The sequence below is a fragment of the Phytophthora sojae genome (assembly GCF_000149755.1).
Source record: "Phytophthora sojae unplaced genomic scaffold PHYSOscaffold_4, whole genome shotgun sequence".
Taxonomy (NCBI): Eukaryota; Oomycota; class Peronosporomycetes; order Peronosporales; family Peronosporaceae; genus Phytophthora; species Phytophthora sojae.
In genome coordinates, this window is record NW_009258118.1 from 2677642 (window position 1) to 2697271 (window position 19630).

A 19630-nucleotide genomic window follows, 5' to 3' on the forward strand; every position below is an offset into this window, starting at 1 on the left:
CCGGGGGCGGCGGTGGGGGCGGAGCCGCCGAGGAAGGGGAGGAGGAAGGCGGCGGCGGAGGAGGCGGGTCCATCTCGAAACTTGGTGATGCCTGTGCGCATGAAGTAACATTGATGTGTGGTACATACACATACATGTGGTACACACAAATGGTAGACTGATAATCTTACACAAAAGAAAAGCTTCTGGCAGAACCGCAAAAGCTCGCGACGTAGAGGGAGGAAGTGTACCCACCGCCCTCTTCCTTATCTCTGCGCTGCGCTGCAGGACAGGAGAGAGTCGTCGTCAAACGCTCCGACCGCCTCCCTCTCCTGGCGCGGGGACTGAATACGAAACGCCCCCCCCCCAAAAGCAGAAACAAAGAAAGGAAGGAAGGCAAAAGGAAAGAAGCTCTATCGCTCTCTTTGGCTCGCTCGCTGTTTGGATCCATGCCGCCCAGACGCTTCGTGGAGACGGAGGAGACCTTCCACTTCTTCAACGAGGACGTGGTACTGGGCACCAACGAGATCCGCACCGACGACGCGAGCAGCAGCAGCAGCGACAGCGACAGCAGCGAGACCAGTCGCCTGCGCCGCGCCAGACGTCGACGCCGAGCCAGCAGCGTCGTCTCCAGGCGCACGTCGCGCAGACTAAGCCAGCTGCTCAATGGCAGCATCGCCTCGGAGCTCGAGAGTCTCCAGGAAGACGGCCTCAGCGACAGCGACGAAGATTATGACTCACTGGACGACTTCGAGCTTGAAGAAGAGGAGGAGGAGAAGGTCAAGGCTCGAGAGAGGAAGGATTCCACCACGGAGGGAGATGCAGAGGCTCAGAATGCATCCGCTGCAGCTACGGCGGGAACGAAAGTGCCCGGTGTTGGACCTGCTACGTTTGAGCAGATTTTCGAGCCGTTCCGGGATCTGTACGCGCCGCCACCGAGGCCCGTAGGAGATGGAGAAGAAGCTGATTGGACGCAGACGTCGAAGCTGTCCACAAGGCAACAAAGGCAGTATCGTAAGGCGAGACGCGCCATTGCAGCATTCACACGTCGCATACACTGCGCGAATGCGTACCGGTACCGCAAGCAAAGTGAGTTTATGCGGGTGTGCTACTTGCGGGCACTGGAGAACGGACCGGGGTATGAATTGCTGGCAACGGCTAAAGTGGACATTTCTGCAGCTGATGGTGCTGGCGACGGACCAGGTGGTAAAGTTAAGATCTCCACGAAGCAATCACTTCTTTTTGCGTCTCAGAAGGAGGGCGCGGTGGAGACGACTGTACCGAAGTTATTCCCGAGGAAGTGGCCGCACCTGCCTTACAGAAGTCCACTTCAATGGCATCACGACACTGATGCCGCTATCGAGTTTTTGACTCGCCTTGCCGAGCTGCCTGAAACAAGTTTAGTATATGAGCCCATCGACGTCAACACGTTTGCTGCTGAGGTCACAGAGTTGCTGGAACTCTCAGAAAATGAGCAGAGATCGGAGACGGCGTCAGAAATATCGGAGTCTGCCTTTGCTGGGCTGCTTGGGTTGCTTGGGATGGGCATCCAGTTACAATCATTTACGCTTTTGAGCAGAGCGGCGTTGCTCTTTGTCCAGATGGGGCAAACTACCTACATCGGCGACAAGTTTTCAGATGAAGAAACATCGATTCGTCCTGAGATGCGCTCGCTTTTGGATTTGTATTGCTCGCGGTTGGCAAAGCACATTGCAGAGCCTACTCTTGCGGCTACGTATCCTCGAGATTTAGCCGCCCAGTGGAAGGTTTGCTCCTACCAACCTTCTACAAGCGATGCTATTGCGACAGATGGGTTGTACTTGTATATCTACGGGCGGTCGGGACTTTTCAAGATTGGTACCGGAAATGGAACAACTGTGCGCGATTTCGTGTACGCGCACAACAAGGAGTATGTCCGCAGCCGCGATGCGGAGCGATCGTGGCTATGTTGCATTGGTGATTCGCTCTACTGCCGCACAATTGTTATGCCTGGCCACCGGGTGGATCGCATCCGAACTACTGACCTGCAAAATGTGCAGGAACTCGTTTTGGCTCCAAACCGTTCTCTGATCGGAAAAGGTACAACCGAAAGTAGCGTCTATGCCATGGTTACGGATGGTGTTGACCTCTTCACAATTCGCTGCATCGATACCTACAAAAAGCCTTCGTCAAGCAAATCAAGTGGCAGTCGCAAGCATCGAAGCCGCACGCACAAGTCGAGAAAGTCAACTCCAGTGAGTGAAATTGTGAGCGCCGTACTCGGAAAAAGCGATAACGATCCGATAACCCCACCTCCATCGCCTGACGTCGCCACCATTCAAGTGGGAGATCGCGTCGTTCGTGGGCCTGACTGGAAGTGGTCTAATCAAGATGGCGAAAAGGGTAGTCCCGGCACGGTCGAGCGTATTAGCACGTGGGGAGGTGTAAAAGGCAGTGGAGTAACAGTGCGATGGGACAAGAATCAGCGCGTCAATACTTATCGCTGGGGAGCCGAAGGATGCTACGACTTGTATATAGTGGTTGAAAAGGATGGCCAAGCTCTTGAGCGGAAGCCACTTCCCAATGATACCAGTTCCCGACAAACTAACAAAGGGAGGGTATCCAAGGAAGTTGTTCGTGAGAACGAGCCCGAACCACTACCTCGCCACCAGTTCGTGCTATACCGACACAAGGTTGATGCGATTACGTCCATCATGAATCTGGAAGAGCCCGATATCGACCTCTTCTTGGATCTAACGCCGTCGGGGGATCAGCGGAAACAAGGTTCTAGTGGAGGTAACGGAGAAGCGGATAGCCAGAGTGGCGTGGAGACTCTTTCTGCACTTCACTCCCATACCGTTACGTTGTGTACTTCCAAGACGTCTTGGATGTGCGACGGAGGTATGTCTAACTGCTTTGGGGACAACTCACCGAAACGCTACCGGTGCACCGCTGGGTGTGACTTCGATTTGTGTGAATCGTGTTTGTTTGCCACGGTGATCGACAAACCAGTCAGTATTCCAACTTCGGAAGCCGCTCATGCTGAGGACGGTACTTCCACCAGCGCGGAAACTACCTCAGATAGTGTGGCTCCTGGATCTGATGCTGAACCTGCTGTGGGAGATGCAACAGAATCTCGTCTCACGACTTCGATGTCAACTGAGAGTACAGACCCTTTCTCCTCCGTCGATACCTCATTATTTGAGGAAAGTGAAAGGGAGGCTTCACTGAAGAAAAAGAAGAAAGAGAAAGAAAAGCAAGCGAAACAGACGGAGGAAGAAATGGTCAATGATCTTGCTACATTTTGGCGCGGGCTGTACACCCACAAGGAATGCCAGGTAGCCCTCAGAAGAAACGGTTTTCAGCTCAACGAAGCATCTACGTGGCTGCATACGTGTGGTGCGTATCTGCGAGAGCCTATGGTCATCCCCACTGTTTCAAGTGTAGTGCTTGCCGCAGCGCCGAAATCAGGGGCCCTCGACCCAGTGTTACTAATCGCCGGTACATGGTACGCTACACGCGGACAGCTCTGCGTGGTTTCACCTCCCGGGTTGTATACTGTCGGAGAGGAACACAGTGACAAAACGAAAAGCGCGGCAAATTCGTGCGATGCGTCCTGGTTTTTCTCACTGGAGAGTGGTGCGTCGCTTGGAGATAAGCCTATTCTACTCAAGGGAATTCCTGCTGGATCGCCAACGTGCGTGGATACGACACGGAAACGAATCCTCGTGTTCTCAGGTTATTTAAACTGTTTGGAGGAGTACGTGGATCATGTCCAGCAAGGCGAACGCTTAAAGTGCGCAGAGACCCAATGCGACACGCTGGCAGATAGTGGAAAAGTGATTATCGCGCAAATAGCTCAGCTCACGCGAAAACGTGCAGCTCTTCCAGCGTACAAGCACCCACGCGCGGGGCTGCAGGACATCTTGTTCCGTACAGGTCGCGAAACAGTTGGAACTGATAAACAATCTGATGGCCGAAGGAGCGAGCCCAAGGACACTGAATCGGGTACGAAATCAAGAAATCGTCGAATGAAGAATATTCGAGCACGATTGAGCGAGTTGGACAGGCTTCATGTAGAGGATCGACCGGGCCACATTATTCCGTTTTGTGTCGATTTTGAGGACAGTGGTTTCCTTCAAATCATCCAGGCGTTCAATTATTACTGCAAACAGCTTTCAGCTCAGGAAGGGCACCGTGATGAAAGCGGTGGGCCCCCAATGGTTAAAGCACCTGTTGGTATCAACCGACTGATAGCTGATCTGCTATGTATTTTGACGGAGGCTGTGCAAGAGTTTGACTTTGCGGGTGTAACGGTGAAGATCGATCAAGGAGGTGAAACCACGCAGAAACTGTTCAAAGATACCGAGCACTCATTAAGAAACGTCGCAGGCCAGCTCTTCGGCGATCAAACCTCGACATATCTGTCCACGGATACGGTGTCGCACCACGAACGGTCTGAAGTTGTGAAGTCCGCGCATTTCCTGCTGGTTTGGGGGCTTCGCAAGAGCCTTTTCTGTCTGAACAACCGGCCCGATTTTTTCATGTCCACATGCGAGGGCATTATCGGCTCTGCATTGCAAGAAAAGGTTCCCCACACTTCTCTAAAGCCGCCGCAGTTACCAGAGTCGTTTTTTGCGATCTTGTTACAGCCACACGATACCTTAGTAATGCGAACTAAGCGTGATTGCGAAGTGGATCTACTGAGAAGGCTTCTCTACAGTCCTATGGACGATGGTCGCATTGCGATTGCCGATTTTGTGCCAACAGAGGACACCGAGTTTTCAAGATTTGTGGGGGTACTGTTTGAATTGTCCAAGCTCGAGTGTAGAATTGCGCAGCGAGAAAAGTGGATTGTTGACGACGACGGGTTACCATTCATGACCCCGGTCAGCAAAGCTTTGCACTCCGTTATGAATTATTGCAGCGCTCGAGTACTTGCTGCCACCCTTGAGCTAACGCCAACAACTTCACTCAAGGAGGCGGGGCAACAAGTCTTAGAATCAATTGCAACATTCGAGTGCTTCACAAAGGCATGTTTCGACAGTTCACTGGACATTCTGCATTGTCACGAGGGCTCAAGTTGCTGGAATTTACGATTGTCAGTTGTTGGAACGATTTTACCGATGATTATCGCCTTCATCCCGAACTTTCCTGACCACTTTTCGGACGGGTTTCGCGATTGCTTGGTTACCTTGATGAAGACGCTGGATACTCTGGTTTGCTCGGATGAGAACAAGTCTGAGGCATGGCAACCAAAGGTGGCACGTAGTGATGCAGCCATTTTTGGAGGATACCAAGTAGTGGAAACGCCCCATCCATACAACCATACGCAGCCAGTGTTTCGTCGTGTAGTACACATTCCAGGTGCGAGTGTTCTGCACTTTGAGTTCGACTCGCGCTGCCGAACATCCGGTGAAGCCGACATCGTTTTCATTACGTCTGGGTTAGCTTGGTATCAAGTAGATCGTCTATCTTACGGGGACGTTGGTTTTGGCGAAGATGGTGGGTGCTTCTATGGCTCATACTCACGTGGAAACTGGCCCGCTGGTGGTCTTACGATAGTAGGCGATACTGCGACGGTCATGTTGTGCGCTACTACTCAAGGTCGTAGTGGGACCGGGGATAAACAGCGATGGGGTCTTAAATGCACAGTACGTGGGCTGTATGATAACCCACGTACATCGTGGATCCCTGAGCTCGGGTGTGCTGTAGCAAATGCCTGCAGTGTGATTGGAGACAAACTTTTGCGTGGCCTTCCTCTTCAAAGTGTTGAGAAATCATGCCAGCCGTGGTCAATGCAGCACCAGTTATTCAACTTGACAGCTTCTACTTGCAGAACTCTGAAGTCTGGCAAATGGAAATTCATCGATAAAATCGCCAACCGGACGCCGGAAAGCGAGCCATTCTTCTTGACGCTTTCCAAATATGTGCGGCTTCGCACTTTACCGCCTCAGTATGTAACAGCTCGGTGGACTGAATCGCTGCAGCAAGCTGCTGCAGCTCTACTCGTCCGCTCAAACTATCGGCAACTGCATGCGTGGTTGGACAGCGTGCAAAACCAAACAGCTCTGCCCGAAGATAGCAAAAAAGCACTTTTCGGTCGGATTGGAATTGAACTGGGGAAGTTGGAGCGGTGGATGCTGCGGCAAGTACAGCTCGTCAATGAATGGCACTACCTGTGCATGGATAAAGTCAGCTTGGATGAATTGATGGAGCGGTACGCAGACAATTTGGATAGGCTATCGGAGCTATGCCAGCTCAAGGGTGTCACCTTCAAGAAAAACGATATGGTGGGCTGTATCAAGTTGATTCATGATCTTCTTGCGGCGGAAGTGGCAGTACAAGAAGAACAACATGTTACGACCTGTGAGAAGGCATTAAGCGCGCACGAAGCAGTAGCACAAACTGTCTCGACCAGAACGCTATTCTTGCTGAGGAGGTGGGAGAAATGTGTAATGTGTGGGAGTACCAACTCGGATTCAGTCTCGGAACCACACCATACGGGAATATCGGAATGCTTGTCCGATGTAGGCAAGTTTTTGTGCAGCACAGTACCTGTATCTTCCCTAGAAGAATGCTCGATGGCTCACTCGAGTCGGTTGGAGTCTCGATTGGCTGGTGTTGTATTCTGCAAGGAGGTAATCCAGGAGCTAGGCAGCGAAGACATGACTCAATTCTTTGTCGGGCGCGTCCTGCACGCTGTTCCTTCGAGCAACCTCATTCAAGACGATGGCATATTCTCTGGATGTGCCTTGGCTGACCCTGACCTTCTCGTAAAAACGGAAACTGCGTAAGTATTGTTGGTAGTATTTTACGATTCCTTGTAAGTACTTGTATTAACTCTATATATGTATGCGTATGCACAGACTTAACGGGTATGCAAAGGCAATTGCAAAAGCGTCGGAGTCAGATAACGAGCTTCCTGCTTTCCGAGCTGTGGCTTTGGCGGATGTTTGGAACTGTGCACATTCCTTGGACAGTATTTCGGGACGCGTGTTTGGCTTGGAGAAAGTTTCGAAATTGATAATGGTTTTGGATGGCGCGTGCTCTGCGGATCTTAACCCTGCAGTAGGAGACGGTGCACATACCACCCGGTTTCCGAATCTACGCGAAGTACAAGGGCAAGTGCACCATATTGCGTGGATTTTGCTACGCTTGTTTGCCGAAGAGGTTTTTGCTTACAAAGCTGCTACGGGGAGCTCGGATACGTCATGGAAACAGCCGCTGGAGAAAGTGTTTAATGAGCTCTGCAGCCTATACAAGCATTTTGCACTCAAGCGTAAGGTGCAAGGATCGTTAGCATCAAATGCTAGTGAGCGACACGATATCACGCAATCACCGGATGAAGCTATTTATCGTCTTATGTGCACGGTGGCAAGCAAGGCTGCTGATGTCTACGAGTTGCCAGAAGCGTTCGGATGGTGGATTCAAAACGCAATTGATCTCATGACGAGTGCTTCTGCAGTGTCGAACTTAAGTGTGGCAGGCACAAGACTCCTTCGCTACACGCTGGAGACGTGGGGCGATGCGATGTTTGAGCTTAGTATGGCTGCCAAGTGCAAAGCTGGACACAGAATTGTTCTTGGCTCGGATATTCAAGAAATTCTACTGAAACGAGTAGGAGAGATGATGTCCCCCATTCCGAATGTTGGTGACACAAAAGCAGTTTCGGCCGTGACAAACGATACACCTGATGAGCGTGCTGAGTATTGCGTTGTCATTTTCCGAAGCGAGTTAGCGCTCGAAAAACTTGTCGACGCTGTCAACACTGTGGGGGAGCCTGATATCAGCTCGTTAAAAATTCCGATCGGAGTGAGTGATGGCGAGGATGCCGTGGAGAAAGCGGTGACTGAAGCAGTGGCTGAATGCACGGCCGCGCAGGCTACCATGAAGCACCCGAGCGTGCGGTGCGACGGTTGCAACCAAAGTCCCTTGCGTGGCTTCCGATTCAAGTGCTTCACATGTCCGAATTATGACCTATGCATGACCTGCTACATGAATCAGACCCACAACTTGGAGCATCCGTTTGTCCGTCTAACGGATACACCTGGCAGTGGTGACCTGCTACAACCACGCTCCAAGGGAGGAAGTGTTGTTCCCGAGACGGCATTGGTTGGATCTAAACCTTGGAAGGGAAACTTGCTTCGTGTACTTCTCGACTCCCAAGGTTACGCTGTCTATTGTTCTGGCAGTCGAAGCAAGTGTTGCGATACTGCTGATGCTCTCGCGCAGCTCGGGCTCTTGGTGACAGTGGCTCACGCAAACGATGTTGTGAATGTTGATTATTCACATGATTGGGAAAATCGAGTTCAGTTCTCGTTTGAGCCTGGTTCTTCGAGACTCTCTCGCCGTTCGACCTTGTCAGCTGAGAAAGGTCCAGCCAGAAGAACTAGCCGAGATGTCGTCAACGCCTTTAATAGGAGGGCGGCTCAAGTCAACTTGATGGAACGGCAGAACGGCGAACAAATCGAAGACAAGCGAGCGTTGGCTTCGGAGATGGTCACTTTGCTACGTTTAATGTCGTCCAATCGACCAACAATGCCGAAATGGCGTAGCAGCACTTTGAAAATACTCACCGAAATTCTAGAAGATGCTCCTCGCCAGCTTGCGGTAGTCGCTGATTCGGCTCCCTTTCCAAGTGAAGCGTACTTCTTGACTGTAGGCGCAACCCAGGTTCTTGGTGGGTTCCGCGAACCTTTACGTGTTGGCGGAGTTGTTTCATTGTTGGGGTATGCTGCCGACAAAGCTAGAAGTGGACATACTGGGGTGATTTATTCGTACGCTTTCGGCAACGACGACATTATAATTGCAACTATGGATTCTGCCGAAGGAACCAGAAATGGGGAATCTGAGAGCGATGATGATATTATCTTCTACCAGCATACAACCTCAGAGGTTCGAGCTGTTAGCGGAATCTCTCTTGACGAAGACGCTATTCAAGCGCTTGAACCGCTTGTGGTTTCGTTTTGCTCGGTGGTAAAACAAATTTACGTGTGGACAACGGAAGGGGCGGATGCCGATTCGGAAGAAGACGATGCTTCCTCAGCTGCATCTCTACTGCGTTGGGAGTTGGCATGCGCTCTTATTCAAGCTTTTGCTTGCATGGCTCCCGCTTGGCCATCGCTGTTCGATAACCAGGTGATCTCTGTAAGTTGTCTATGCACTCTACGCAGCATTTGACTTAAACGCTGACTAATGTTATTCTTTGTTGTTTTGTGCAACAGACAAATGGCAATTGTCCCGCGATTCTTTTCCAGCTTGCGCAGTTGTGTGTGCGAGACTTAAAGGTGGAAGACATCGCAGTCATGCGTGCCAGGCTATGGCAAATGGAGTGGCTCCGCTCACGAGAAATGCATTTCTCACTCGCAACGCGACCGATTTCATCAAGCTCCTTTTCGGCTTGCGACGAGAAAACTTCTGTTCTTCGACCACCAATGACCGCCCTTAACGAGTTATCCTCTTCTTCGGGAACCAGCAGTGATGGACCGATGTCGTTGCCTGACCCATCGGAGTATTTCTACAATCTTTACGCGTTTTCATCCCGCACAGATTTGCCGCAACATTCGGGGCGAAACAAAATGCTGGAGTACTGGGAGAAAAATGTGATACCAGCGATTGAGACGTACGTGTCGGGATCTTTCAAGAGTTACGAAATGGACTACTTCTTCGCTCAGCTACGAGAACCGTTACGGGAAGGCAACGCAGCCGCTGCACTGAAAATTGCGTTCACACTCTGCGACGGCCATGTACCATCCGGCTGCCATTACCCAAATCCAGACACAGATTGGTCCGCGCTGCAAATTGATGATGTGGAAGTTGGCGGTCGATATGTAATTGCTTCTGAAAATGTAGATGTTGCGGGCTGGTCGCGAGGTATGCTGTGGACTTTAGGTCACTCTGGTGTTGTTCGAGTTGTCAACCCGTCTGGCATGGTGCTGCTTCAGCTGGTGAACCCTGTGACGTCAGCTAGTGAGTACTGGTGGTATAATGTTGACAGTCTGCGTTCGAAATCGTCGGTTACGTCAGTCTCGGAGCAATCAGTCACAGACTTCGAGGCGAGCAGGGTGAGGCTTAAGGTGATGGACCAACAACTCATCTACAGCTTAGCACGGAAGAGCGTATTTGATTTACTGCAAGTTGCTCCTGAACATGCCATGAAACTATCGATCGAGACAAGAAAAGCAAGTCTGGTTCGAACAAGCTCGTCGCCTTTTCCGTTGCCATCCTCGTCGCCAGCAGCTCATTCTCAAACACCCAAGGCAATGCAGCTAGCTGCACCGCTCCCCAAGAACCTGGACAGTCACTATAATCTGGCTGACTTGCTCAAACTAGCTGCAGCAGCTGATCTTGGATGCCCTGAAAAGGTGCTGTCTTTCGAGATGGGAACAGTTTTCGAATCGGCAATTGGTGGCTCGACTGACAGCAGCACCAGCAGCAACCTTTATTTACGACCGAAAGTGTCTTCAAGGACGGCATTAATCACGGTGTTGCAGGCAGTATTAAACAAACAGTTTGAGCATGCTGCTGCCAGTCCTCTGCCCCCAGTCATGGATCGATCAACATCTTACGATGAGAACGCCAGCGTTATGGTAACAAAGCCGGCGAAAAAGCACAAGAAGCGTGGGAAGCATGGAGCCCTTACTGGTAAACTAGCTGCAGCAACATACGGTGGTGCCTCCTCTGTTGCTGCTTCGGCCACGTCGACGTCAGCGGCAGGTTCGAACACCTCCTTAAAATCTTCACAACCCAAGCTGCAACAACCCGAAGTTATTCCTGCACTTTCCACACGGAAGTACCGATACTTGCTGATGGAGGCGCTACTAGCTGAGCTAAAAGCTAGTTTGGACTTGTCCAGTGCTTTTTTGCGAAGCAGATCCTTTATGGTGACCAGTGATAGCCCACCGCAACCATCGGTTCTCATCCACGTGCCCGACGCAACCTGCTTAGTGCTATCTTTCGCGGTTCATCCCGTGCTGATGGATCTGCCAGCAGGCAGCAGCCTGGAGTTCTTCCGTGACGAGAGGTGCACAGATCGCTTGTTCGGGTACTTCGGGGATAAGCGTGGACTTAGCTATCTACCACCACTCGTCGTCCCAGGCGATAAATGTTATGTACGGATGTCCCAGGGAACGTACGCTCGGTACAAGTTTCGTGTTGATGCTTTCACGGCCGATTTTGGACTGGCGCTTTGGTTATGTGAGGAGATTTACCAGAAGTTGCTGTCAGTACAGCTTTCTCATTACGAAGTGGAGACCGTATTGACAACTGCATTGAATGCGCTGGTCGAGTACCTCATAGCGACTACGGGTTGCCTCCCGTCAAATGCGAAGACCGCTGTTTATCAGATCACCACAAAGCTGATCAACTTTGCGTTAGGCAAGGGGGCTATGCACGCTGTCCCCATTGCGAAACTCTCGAGCCTGGTGAAAGAGCTAACGTTCGTGTATGATAACGAGCGGACCACTCAAAAGGGACTTTATTCTCTCTTTACGCAGCAGCTCGCTGAGTTAATTTCCTTGGTTGAAGAAGTGTCCTCGCTGAAGGGTGGCTCGTCATCAATACTTGGAGGCACATGGTGGAAAGAGTACGTGCGAATGGCGGTGTTTACAAGAGTGTTGACACAAGGAAAGCGAGAGATTGCTACTCCTGACGCTTTCAAGCGAATTTACTGTGGTCGTGCACCTATTCGAGAAGTCGAGGCAGCGCATAGTACGCTGTCGTCTCACGACTTGTTCGGCGAAAGGATAATCTTTTTGCAGAACTTGCCCCGTACATCGAATGTTGCGGACTTGGAGGCAACCGTGTCACGGTTCCTTGTGCACCTGGCTTTGGAGGAGTGTGGAGAAGCGGATGACCAAAACGTGTATTCGGCCGCAACAGTCACCCGGTTTGGTATTGTATCCAATATTCTCTATATGCCAACTGATCAGGAGGGACAAACTCTTGGTTATGCGATGGTGGACGTTGGTCGATCGGATGTTATCGCAAACTTGCTAGCTCGGATTCCGAAGGAAACATTCGAGTTCGAGGGCGGAATTCCGACAACTGAAGATACTGAACTACTAGCGAAGATTGACGCTGTGTGCCGACCCCCTGATACCTCAAGCAGTAATTCAAGCGACGGAAGTGTCTGTTCTGGTGATGGCGCAGACCCAAGCAGTGACGCTTGGGCTTGTAGTGTATGTACGCTTGAAAATGCCCTGTCCGACGTGGAGTGTGCTGCATGCGGTTCTCCCATACCCCCTGAACTCGCAAGTCTGGCTAGAGAAGTGCAGGCGCAGTCACAGCCCCCAGCGACACCACACGCGTCAGCTGGATCTGGTGATGCTGCCGCAGTTGGTTGGGCATGCACTACTTGTACCTTTGTAAACAGTTGGACAGACACGAACTGTGACGCGTGCACGATGGAACGGAGCGCAGATCTAGTACCCCCTTCCGGCGGCGGGAACGACACTGGAGACGATGGTACGAATAGTGATGGAGGCCCAAGTGGTGCAGACCCTGATGGAAGTACGCAATACAAGCTGAATGCTGCTCGGCTTGTGGACATGGTACGCGTAGCGGATAGTACTGGTGAGGTTCCTGTACAAGTTACCGGGTTCCTACGCCACAGATTGCTTCAGAAAACAGTACTAGGCAACGGCACTGTAACCGGTGTGTCTGTCGAGCTTCACAGTGCGCTTACACGAGAAGCATCTCAGTACTGTTCATCAACGGATAGCAAACTGGCAATAGACGCATTCGCTGCGCTTGTTGGTATGAAGAAGGGACGTGGATGGGATGCAATGTCTAGTGAGGAGCGAGCGAGCGAGTTAATCTCGGCTGATGCCTTAGCGAAGATCGTCGAAAAGCCTCTCGCAGTGTACAAGTGGATGCGATCATCTGGTTATGATCTTCAATTTGAGCTGAGTCACTATGGGTCCAAGGATGACGCAATGGCAGCACAAGCGAAGTGGTCACATCAGATGGATTGTCAACTAATTGCAGTGACCCGGGAGCTCAGCGGGAGAATGGGTGTGCTTATGCTGACGGATCTGTGCCCAAGTCATTTGAGCGCAAAACATGCTCGTGAGTACTCATTGCTAGCGTCGCTTGAAACTCGAGACTTGCGACTACGGTTCTCAGTGCTGCAGTCACTCAACAAACTGTTGGTGGGAGCGTTGCCTCTTGTAAACCTTCGTTTATGGAGTGACCCAAGTTCGTTACGTAGTCGCATTGTGTCGATACGGCAGCTGATTTTCCCTGGAGTCAAGATTCGATTCTTCGCGCAAACACAAGATAACATCACATTGGCGCACTCGGCGTTTATTGATAACAATGCTAAGCGCCCCATGGTAACGATTGACCGGAGAAAGATCGCTGGTAAACGTGGTGGAATTAGTTACAGCGGTACGGACGCCTCGCCTCCGTCGTTGACGCTGCGTGATCCCAAGCGGTCACTGTTCGCGTCCACGATGAAACAGCTCAGCGCGATACCGCCTTCCTTGTTGCGAGCAAAGCGGCCTACAGGTGCAAGCGATCCTTTTGTATCGTTTATTGTGATCTTCGCCGGCGAAAACGTGGTGGGCGAAGGAGGGCCGTACCGGCAGCTCTTCAATGACATTTCAAATGAGCTACTCGCCAGCGGGAACCCGCTATTCATTCCGACGCAAAATAATGTGATGAAGGCCGGCGAGTTCCGGGAGCGCTTCATGCCAAAACCAAGCAGCACATCAAAGGAGTTGCTGCAAATGTTTGAGTTTGTCGGAATTCTGATGGGTTGCTGCTTACGAACGGGTGTACGACTCAACCTTCGCTTGGCGCCTCTCGTATGGAAAATGCTGGTGAAACAGAACCTCGTCCTGGCGGATCTCGAAAGTGTGGACCACTCGTTGTGCGAGAGCCTCAAGTTCCTCGAGGAGCTAGCTTCCACCCCGAGTGAAGGTCCCGACGAGGTGCTCTTTGATTCATTCACCACGACACTCAGCGATGGCACAATTGTGGAGCTCAAGGAGGGAGGACAACATCTTCCGGTTACAAAGGCAAATGCGAAGGAATATATCCGGCTAGTAAAAGCGACTCGACTGCAGGAATGCAAGCCTCAGGTGGATGCAATGCTGCGCGGCCTCGGCAAGATCGTACCGGTGCAGTCGCTGCAGCTGTGCGTTTGGTCTGAGCTGCAGCAATGGGTGAGTGGCAGCCTCGAAATCGATGTCAAACTGCTCAAGAGGCACACTCGCTACTCGTCTGGCATGAGCCCCGAGCAATTCCCGCACCTTGAGACGTTCTGGAAGGTGCTATCCAGCTTCAGCGAGGAGAACAAGCGTCGCTTCATCAACTTTGCTTGGGGGCAGGACACCTTGCCCGCGGACGACGCTGAGTTCGATCGCACGCACACGCGCTTACTGATCAAGGCTCCGCCTCAAGATGATGGAGTGAACCAAGATGCGCTTCTACCCAAGGCGGACACGTGCTTCTTCAACATCGAACTGCCTGTGTATTCGAGCGAGGAAATCATGCGAGAGAAGCTACTTCTGGCTATTACTCTGTGCACTAGCCTCGATGGCGACGAACAGGCTGCAGGACACGATATTTATTACGCTGGTGACGAAGTTGACGACGATGGCATGGAGTAAGGGCGCGTGTGCTTCATGTTACATGTTGAACGTAAAGGAACAAATAAAGCATAGGATTGACAACAAACGTGTATTGCCTAGAACGTGACTTGGAGCTCAGGATACCTCTCCTTCACTGCTGCAGCCGCTTCCTTCGTGACCCTAGTAGCATGAAGGGTTAGCATTATGCGCAGCAGCGTATCAGCAGTCTACAGTACTTACGTCGTATAGCGGAAGTCGATCTTCTTGAGTCGCTTACGCTCTGGCTCAGGGTTCTCGTCAGGCGATGGCTGCGGCACCGCAGGGTCGAGCAGCTCGTTCCTCGCTCCCATCTTCGCATGAATCGCCGCGACAATCGCCTAAGCATGCAGCAAAGAAACAGAAACAGCAAAGATCAGTCATTTGCATCGTATTATGGCCAGCTCAATGAAAACTTACGTCAGCCGAAACGCTTTTGACGCCACACAGGTTGAGTTCCTGGAGGTTCCGGGCTTCTGATCCAAGGAAGCGCAGCAAGTTATCGCTACATCTCAAAGCACAGATAACCACATCAAAATTTAGATGACGAAATGATACGGAATAACGCTTGCTGCGATAACATAAAACTCACGTAATCGCGATATTCCAGTGCAGGCACAAGCGGGATACGGATTCGCGCTTCTTGAGCAGCGCGATTAATGCCTCGTCCGTGATGGAGCAATAGCCGACACTCAGACTGTGCAGCTTCCTGCACTTAGCCATGATAGTCTTGATTGTCCTACAATAATGAAAGTACGTAAGCGCCACGCTGCATCTATAAATCTGGACTTTGAGAACGCACTGGTCCGTCACAGGATGGCCCGAGATGTGCACCCGCGCGAACTTGGAATGGTTCGGGTGCTTTTCAATGAGCTTCGTGATGCCAGGGATGGTCATGTTGAAGTTCCCGCCGACGTCAATGCTCTACAGCACCAGACAGACAACCAACAAAACAACACTTCCGTTACCACATTTTTCCACCAAAGGACCGCTACAGCATAAATGCAGCAGATCCAAACCTGCAGCTTCGGTGCCAGCTTGCGCAAATGATCCAGCGTCACGTCCGTCAGTTTGCGGCAGTTCTCAATGTCCAGCTCCTTAATGTCTGCTCCACGAACAGAACCGCCAACACGTAAACACCCACAACTTCATCTCCAACACCTCAAAAGCGGCCACACCAACCTGGACAGTTCGTCAGCAGCACCTCAATGGCGTCGTCCGTCAGCCGGAAGCAGCCCGAGAAGTCCACCGAGTGCAGCTTCGGACAGATCTTGGACAGCTGCAGCACCCAACAGTCAACGAATGACACACATCAGTCCTCCGATGGTTTTATCTCTATCCTCTCAATGGGTCGCAGTCGCCGCACCATCTCCACGAACTTGGTGGAGATCTTGGCGCCGATGATCTCGATGCGCGTCATGGACGCGTGGAAGAAGCTGGCGGGCAGCGTGTCGTCGCCCAGGCGGCCGCCGCGCAGCAGCGCGCGGATGACCTCCTGCTTGGCCTTGTGCGTGCGCGACTTGGCAGGCTTGCCGATGCGGTGCGCGCGCTCCAGCGTCTGCTCGTTGAGGATGACGTCCAGCTGGCGCGGGGCCTTGGAGATGAACTTGAGCACCATCTTGTCCAGCGGCTGCACCTCGCGCCGGAACGCCATGGCTGCTCCTGCCCTGCTCTGCGGCGACAGCACCGTAAAGTTTGTGGGACGCGAGGAAGGTGGCGCGAAGGTGGCTGGACACCTGTCGCATAAATGAGGTGGCGCACATACCCGTTAAATTGCTTCAATACATAGGTACCTTCATCTCACTTGGTAAACCTCCCGCCACCCCCCAAGTGACTGAGTCAAAGTCTCGTTAGACGCACGCCATGAAGTTCGGCAAGCAGCTCGAGATCTCGGCCAACCCCGAGTGGCGCGACAACTACGTGCAGTACAAGCGGCTCAAGCGGCTGATCAAGCGCGTGGCCTTCGAGGTGGAGAAGCAGCAGAACAAGCAGAAGAAGCTGCAGCAGAAGATGGAGCACAACGCCGCCGCCGCCGGTGGTGGTGGCGACGTGCAGGTACACGTGGTCGTGGACGAGACGCATCCACTGCTCAAGGCCGTGGTGGACGAGGTGCAGGACGCCAAGGACCAGTTCTGGGAGGTGCTGGACGCCAACCTCAAGATCGTCAACGACTTTTACGTGGGCAAGATCGTCACGCTCACACGCTCCGTGGGCGAGTTCGAGGCCATGCTCGAGGACGAGATAACACCCACGGGCCACGTGCACACGCGCTCCCGCACGCACTCGCAGGGTGCGTACAGAACTGCAGGAGCTATTTGGTAGGATTTGAGGAAACGGAGTGGGACCTGACGTTAGCGCTCTGTTGGTTAAACTGGTAGCGGACCACGGGTTTGCGGCGCTGCAGGAGATCTACGACACGCTGGTGGACCTGCGCACGTTCGTGCAGATCAACCACTCGGGCTTCCGCAAGATTGTCAAGAAGGTGCGACAATGACGGAGGGGCGGTGGGCATTAGTGAGAACTTAGGCGCTGAGTGGTTCCTGTGTTGGTGATTGCAGTTTGACAAGACAATCAAGGCGCACACGCAAGCTGCGTTCATGGAGCGGCTGGCAAATGAGCGCTTCTACGCGTCCACTGACATTGACGAACTGCTGGACCGCGTGTTTGGACTCACATCGAAGTATGGAGGAGCGCTGTTTATTTTGTTTGGGGTGAGGTGGTATTGACGTTGCGGGATGACACCTGTTGGCAGAGACAAACTCGAGGCCGGCAATATGGAGCGCCGCATGCAGCGGATGCAGGGCGACCAGAACTCGCTGTTCCGTAAAGTGAGTTGCTCGAGATGATCATCGATACGTTGGGCCTGTTATACTGAATCTGGGTGCCCCTAATTTTGCTGATTATTTATTGTTCAGGTGAAACCGGTCCCTTTCTGCATCTCAGTCGCGCTCTTCGTGCTCCTGCTGCTTGTTCGTATCACCCCCGAAGGTAAGGCTGATGTTTTAGAAAGCGTTCATGAATCATGAAATTTGTCTTAATTCGCATATTTTGCAACGATACAGGTGAAGATGTGCAACAGCGATGCCTGGCAATGCTGGTGTTCATCACAACATTGTGGGTGACGGAAGCACTTCCATACTTTGCAACGGCACTGCTTGTTCCGCCCCTTGTGGTGTTCTTGCACATTCTAAATGACAAGGCTCATCCTGACACCCTGCTCACTGCCAGTACGTATTTAATGCATCCTCGGGTGTTCACCTACGCAAATTTGATGTGCGATTAATAATGTTGTTTTGTTGCTACAGAGCAATCCGCCAAGGAAGTGATGTCCATGCTGGTCAACCACACCACCATTTTGATTATGGGCGGGTATGTTGTAGAGGTATTCATGAAAACTCTTCCGATCTATTTACTAACGTACTTTTCTTTACGAGTGATGTTCCAGTTATTCTATCTCGGCGGCTTTCGCAAAGTGCCAGATCGAGCTGTACATTGCAGCATTCTTACAGCGTCGTTTCAAGAAGAGCCCGAACCTTTTCCTGCTGGCAATCATGCTCATGGGACTTTTCCTGTCCATGTGGATCAGCAACCACACGGCTCCTGTGCTGTGCGTGTCGGTAAGTACTCCACCTCCAAGATCTACTACTTGTATGATGATTTATGTTGTATCCTAATTGCATGCTCACACTTCTTTTAACTTTCAAGGTCCTACTCCCAATCATCCGGGATTTCCCCACGGATAGCACCTATGTCAAGACACTTCTCATCGGATTGGCCTTTGCATGCAACCTGGGAGGAATGATGACCCCAATTTCTTCCCTGCAAAACACACTTGCCGTATCCTTTTTGGAGAAGGCTGGCTACACGGTTACGTTTGGTCAGTGGATGACGATGGCTGTTCCATTCTGCACAGCCGGCACTGTGTTGGTAAGACTCTGCATCCATACACTAGTTGGTGCCACCTTCGCTAATTTTCTCGCTTCTGTTGTGCCCGACAGTGTTGGCTGTTCTTGCTGTGGGTGATGGACCCTCAAGATGCTACCTACATTCCTCAAATTGTCTACGACCAGAAGCAAAAGATCAGCAGTCTCCACGTCGTCGTTGTTTCAATGACGCTCCTGACAATCTTCTTGTGGGCATCCTTCTCGGTGACAAGTGCTACTTTTGGCGACCTTGGTATCATTTCGATGATGTTCATGGTACGTACAACGATGACTTCGAATCTGTGAGCGAACTCTTGACTCATATCTGGTGGTTATTTGTATTTGCAGTTTATCATGTTCGGCACCGGCATGCTTAGCCAGTTCGATTTCAATTCATTCTCATGGCACATTCTTTTCCTGATTGGCGGTGGTAACGTTTTGGGAGACGTAAGTTGATTTATCACGGTGTGATAATGGTCTGGTATTAGTACTAACCTAAAAGATATTGCTTGTTTTCTGCAGGCCGTACAACGATCAGGTCTTCTCAACACGCTGAGCCAGTCTGTCATCCATGCGCTGCCGTCCGGAAACGTGTGGATGGTCACTGTCTCCCTCTGCTGCCTTGTGATTTGCCTGACGACGTTCGTTTCGCACACTGTCGCTTCGATCATTCTGCTGCCGATAATCGTGCAGATGGCAATTCAGATCGGGCACCCTCACATTCCCGTAATCTGCTGCGCGCTCGCAATCTCTGCTGGTAAGAACTTTGACTGATTTGGTTATTCATTGGCGTCATTTACTGACAACGCGATTTCATGTCTACAGCAATGGCTCTTCCGTTCTCGTCCTTCCCCAACATCAATTCCCTGTTGGTGCTGGATGATCACGGCCAGCCATACCTGGAGGTGAAGGACTTCTTGCGCGTGGGTGTTACTTTCTCGCTGATTTCAATGGCGTTGATTGTCACCCTGGGCTACGGCCTCATCGTGCTGGTGCTGGGTTACAACATCGACCCGACGCCAATTATGATCGACCTTTAGACAAACAAGTGCATGTAAGCGCTACGCTCGAGTCTTCTACGCGATTCCCTTATGCACATTGCAGGGGAGATAGAGATCGCGTTGGGCTCAAGCC

The 19630-nt window shown here is 51.7% G+C and overlaps 4 protein-coding genes across 4 annotated transcripts; 3 read left to right on the forward strand and 1 right to left on the reverse strand.

Annotated features, from left to right (window-relative positions):
* Window positions 1-428: 428 nt before the first annotated feature.
* PHYSODRAFT_502735 (hypothetical protein) lies at window positions 429-6755 on the forward strand (the record flags this gene model as incomplete). The annotated part of the gene is made up of 2 exons (XM_009528130.1): window positions 429-1142; window positions 1209-6755. The coding sequence occupies 2 exons, from the start codon at window positions 429-431 to the stop codon at window positions 6753-6755; spliced, it is 6261 nt and encodes a 2086-aa protein (XP_009526425.1).
* Window positions 6756-7506: 751 nt separating this feature from the next.
* PHYSODRAFT_560031 (hypothetical protein) lies at window positions 7507-14576 on the forward strand (the record flags this gene model as incomplete). Its single annotated transcript, XM_009528131.1, has 3 exons — window positions 7507-7608; window positions 7660-9108; window positions 9186-14576. 3 exons carry the CDS (start codon window positions 7507-7509, stop codon window positions 14574-14576), a joined length of 6942 nt encoding a protein of 2313 aa, XP_009526426.1.
* A 585-nt stretch (window positions 14577-15161) lies between these two features.
* PHYSODRAFT_498973 (hypothetical protein) lies at window positions 15162-16233 on the reverse strand (the record flags this gene model as incomplete). The annotated part of the gene is made up of 5 exons (XM_009528132.1): window positions 15162-15312; window positions 15376-15497; window positions 15593-15678; window positions 15756-15852; window positions 15940-16233. Coding segments are annotated over 5 exons (750 nt in total), but the record flags the coding sequence as incomplete, so codon positions are not given.
* A 203-nt stretch (window positions 16234-16436) lies between these two features.
* PHYSODRAFT_314744 (hypothetical protein) lies at window positions 16437-19536 on the forward strand (the record flags this gene model as incomplete). The annotated part of the gene is made up of 13 exons (XM_009528133.1): window positions 16437-16863; window positions 16952-17055; window positions 17132-17253; window positions 17326-17401; window positions 17489-17561; window positions 17636-17800; window positions 17879-17942; window positions 18019-18190; window positions 18279-18500; window positions 18572-18772; window positions 18845-18943; window positions 19019-19253; window positions 19322-19536. The coding sequence occupies 13 exons, from the start codon at window positions 16437-16439 to the stop codon at window positions 19534-19536; spliced, it is 2175 nt and encodes a 724-aa protein (XP_009526428.1).
* Between the last annotated feature and the right edge of the window lie 94 nt (window positions 19537-19630).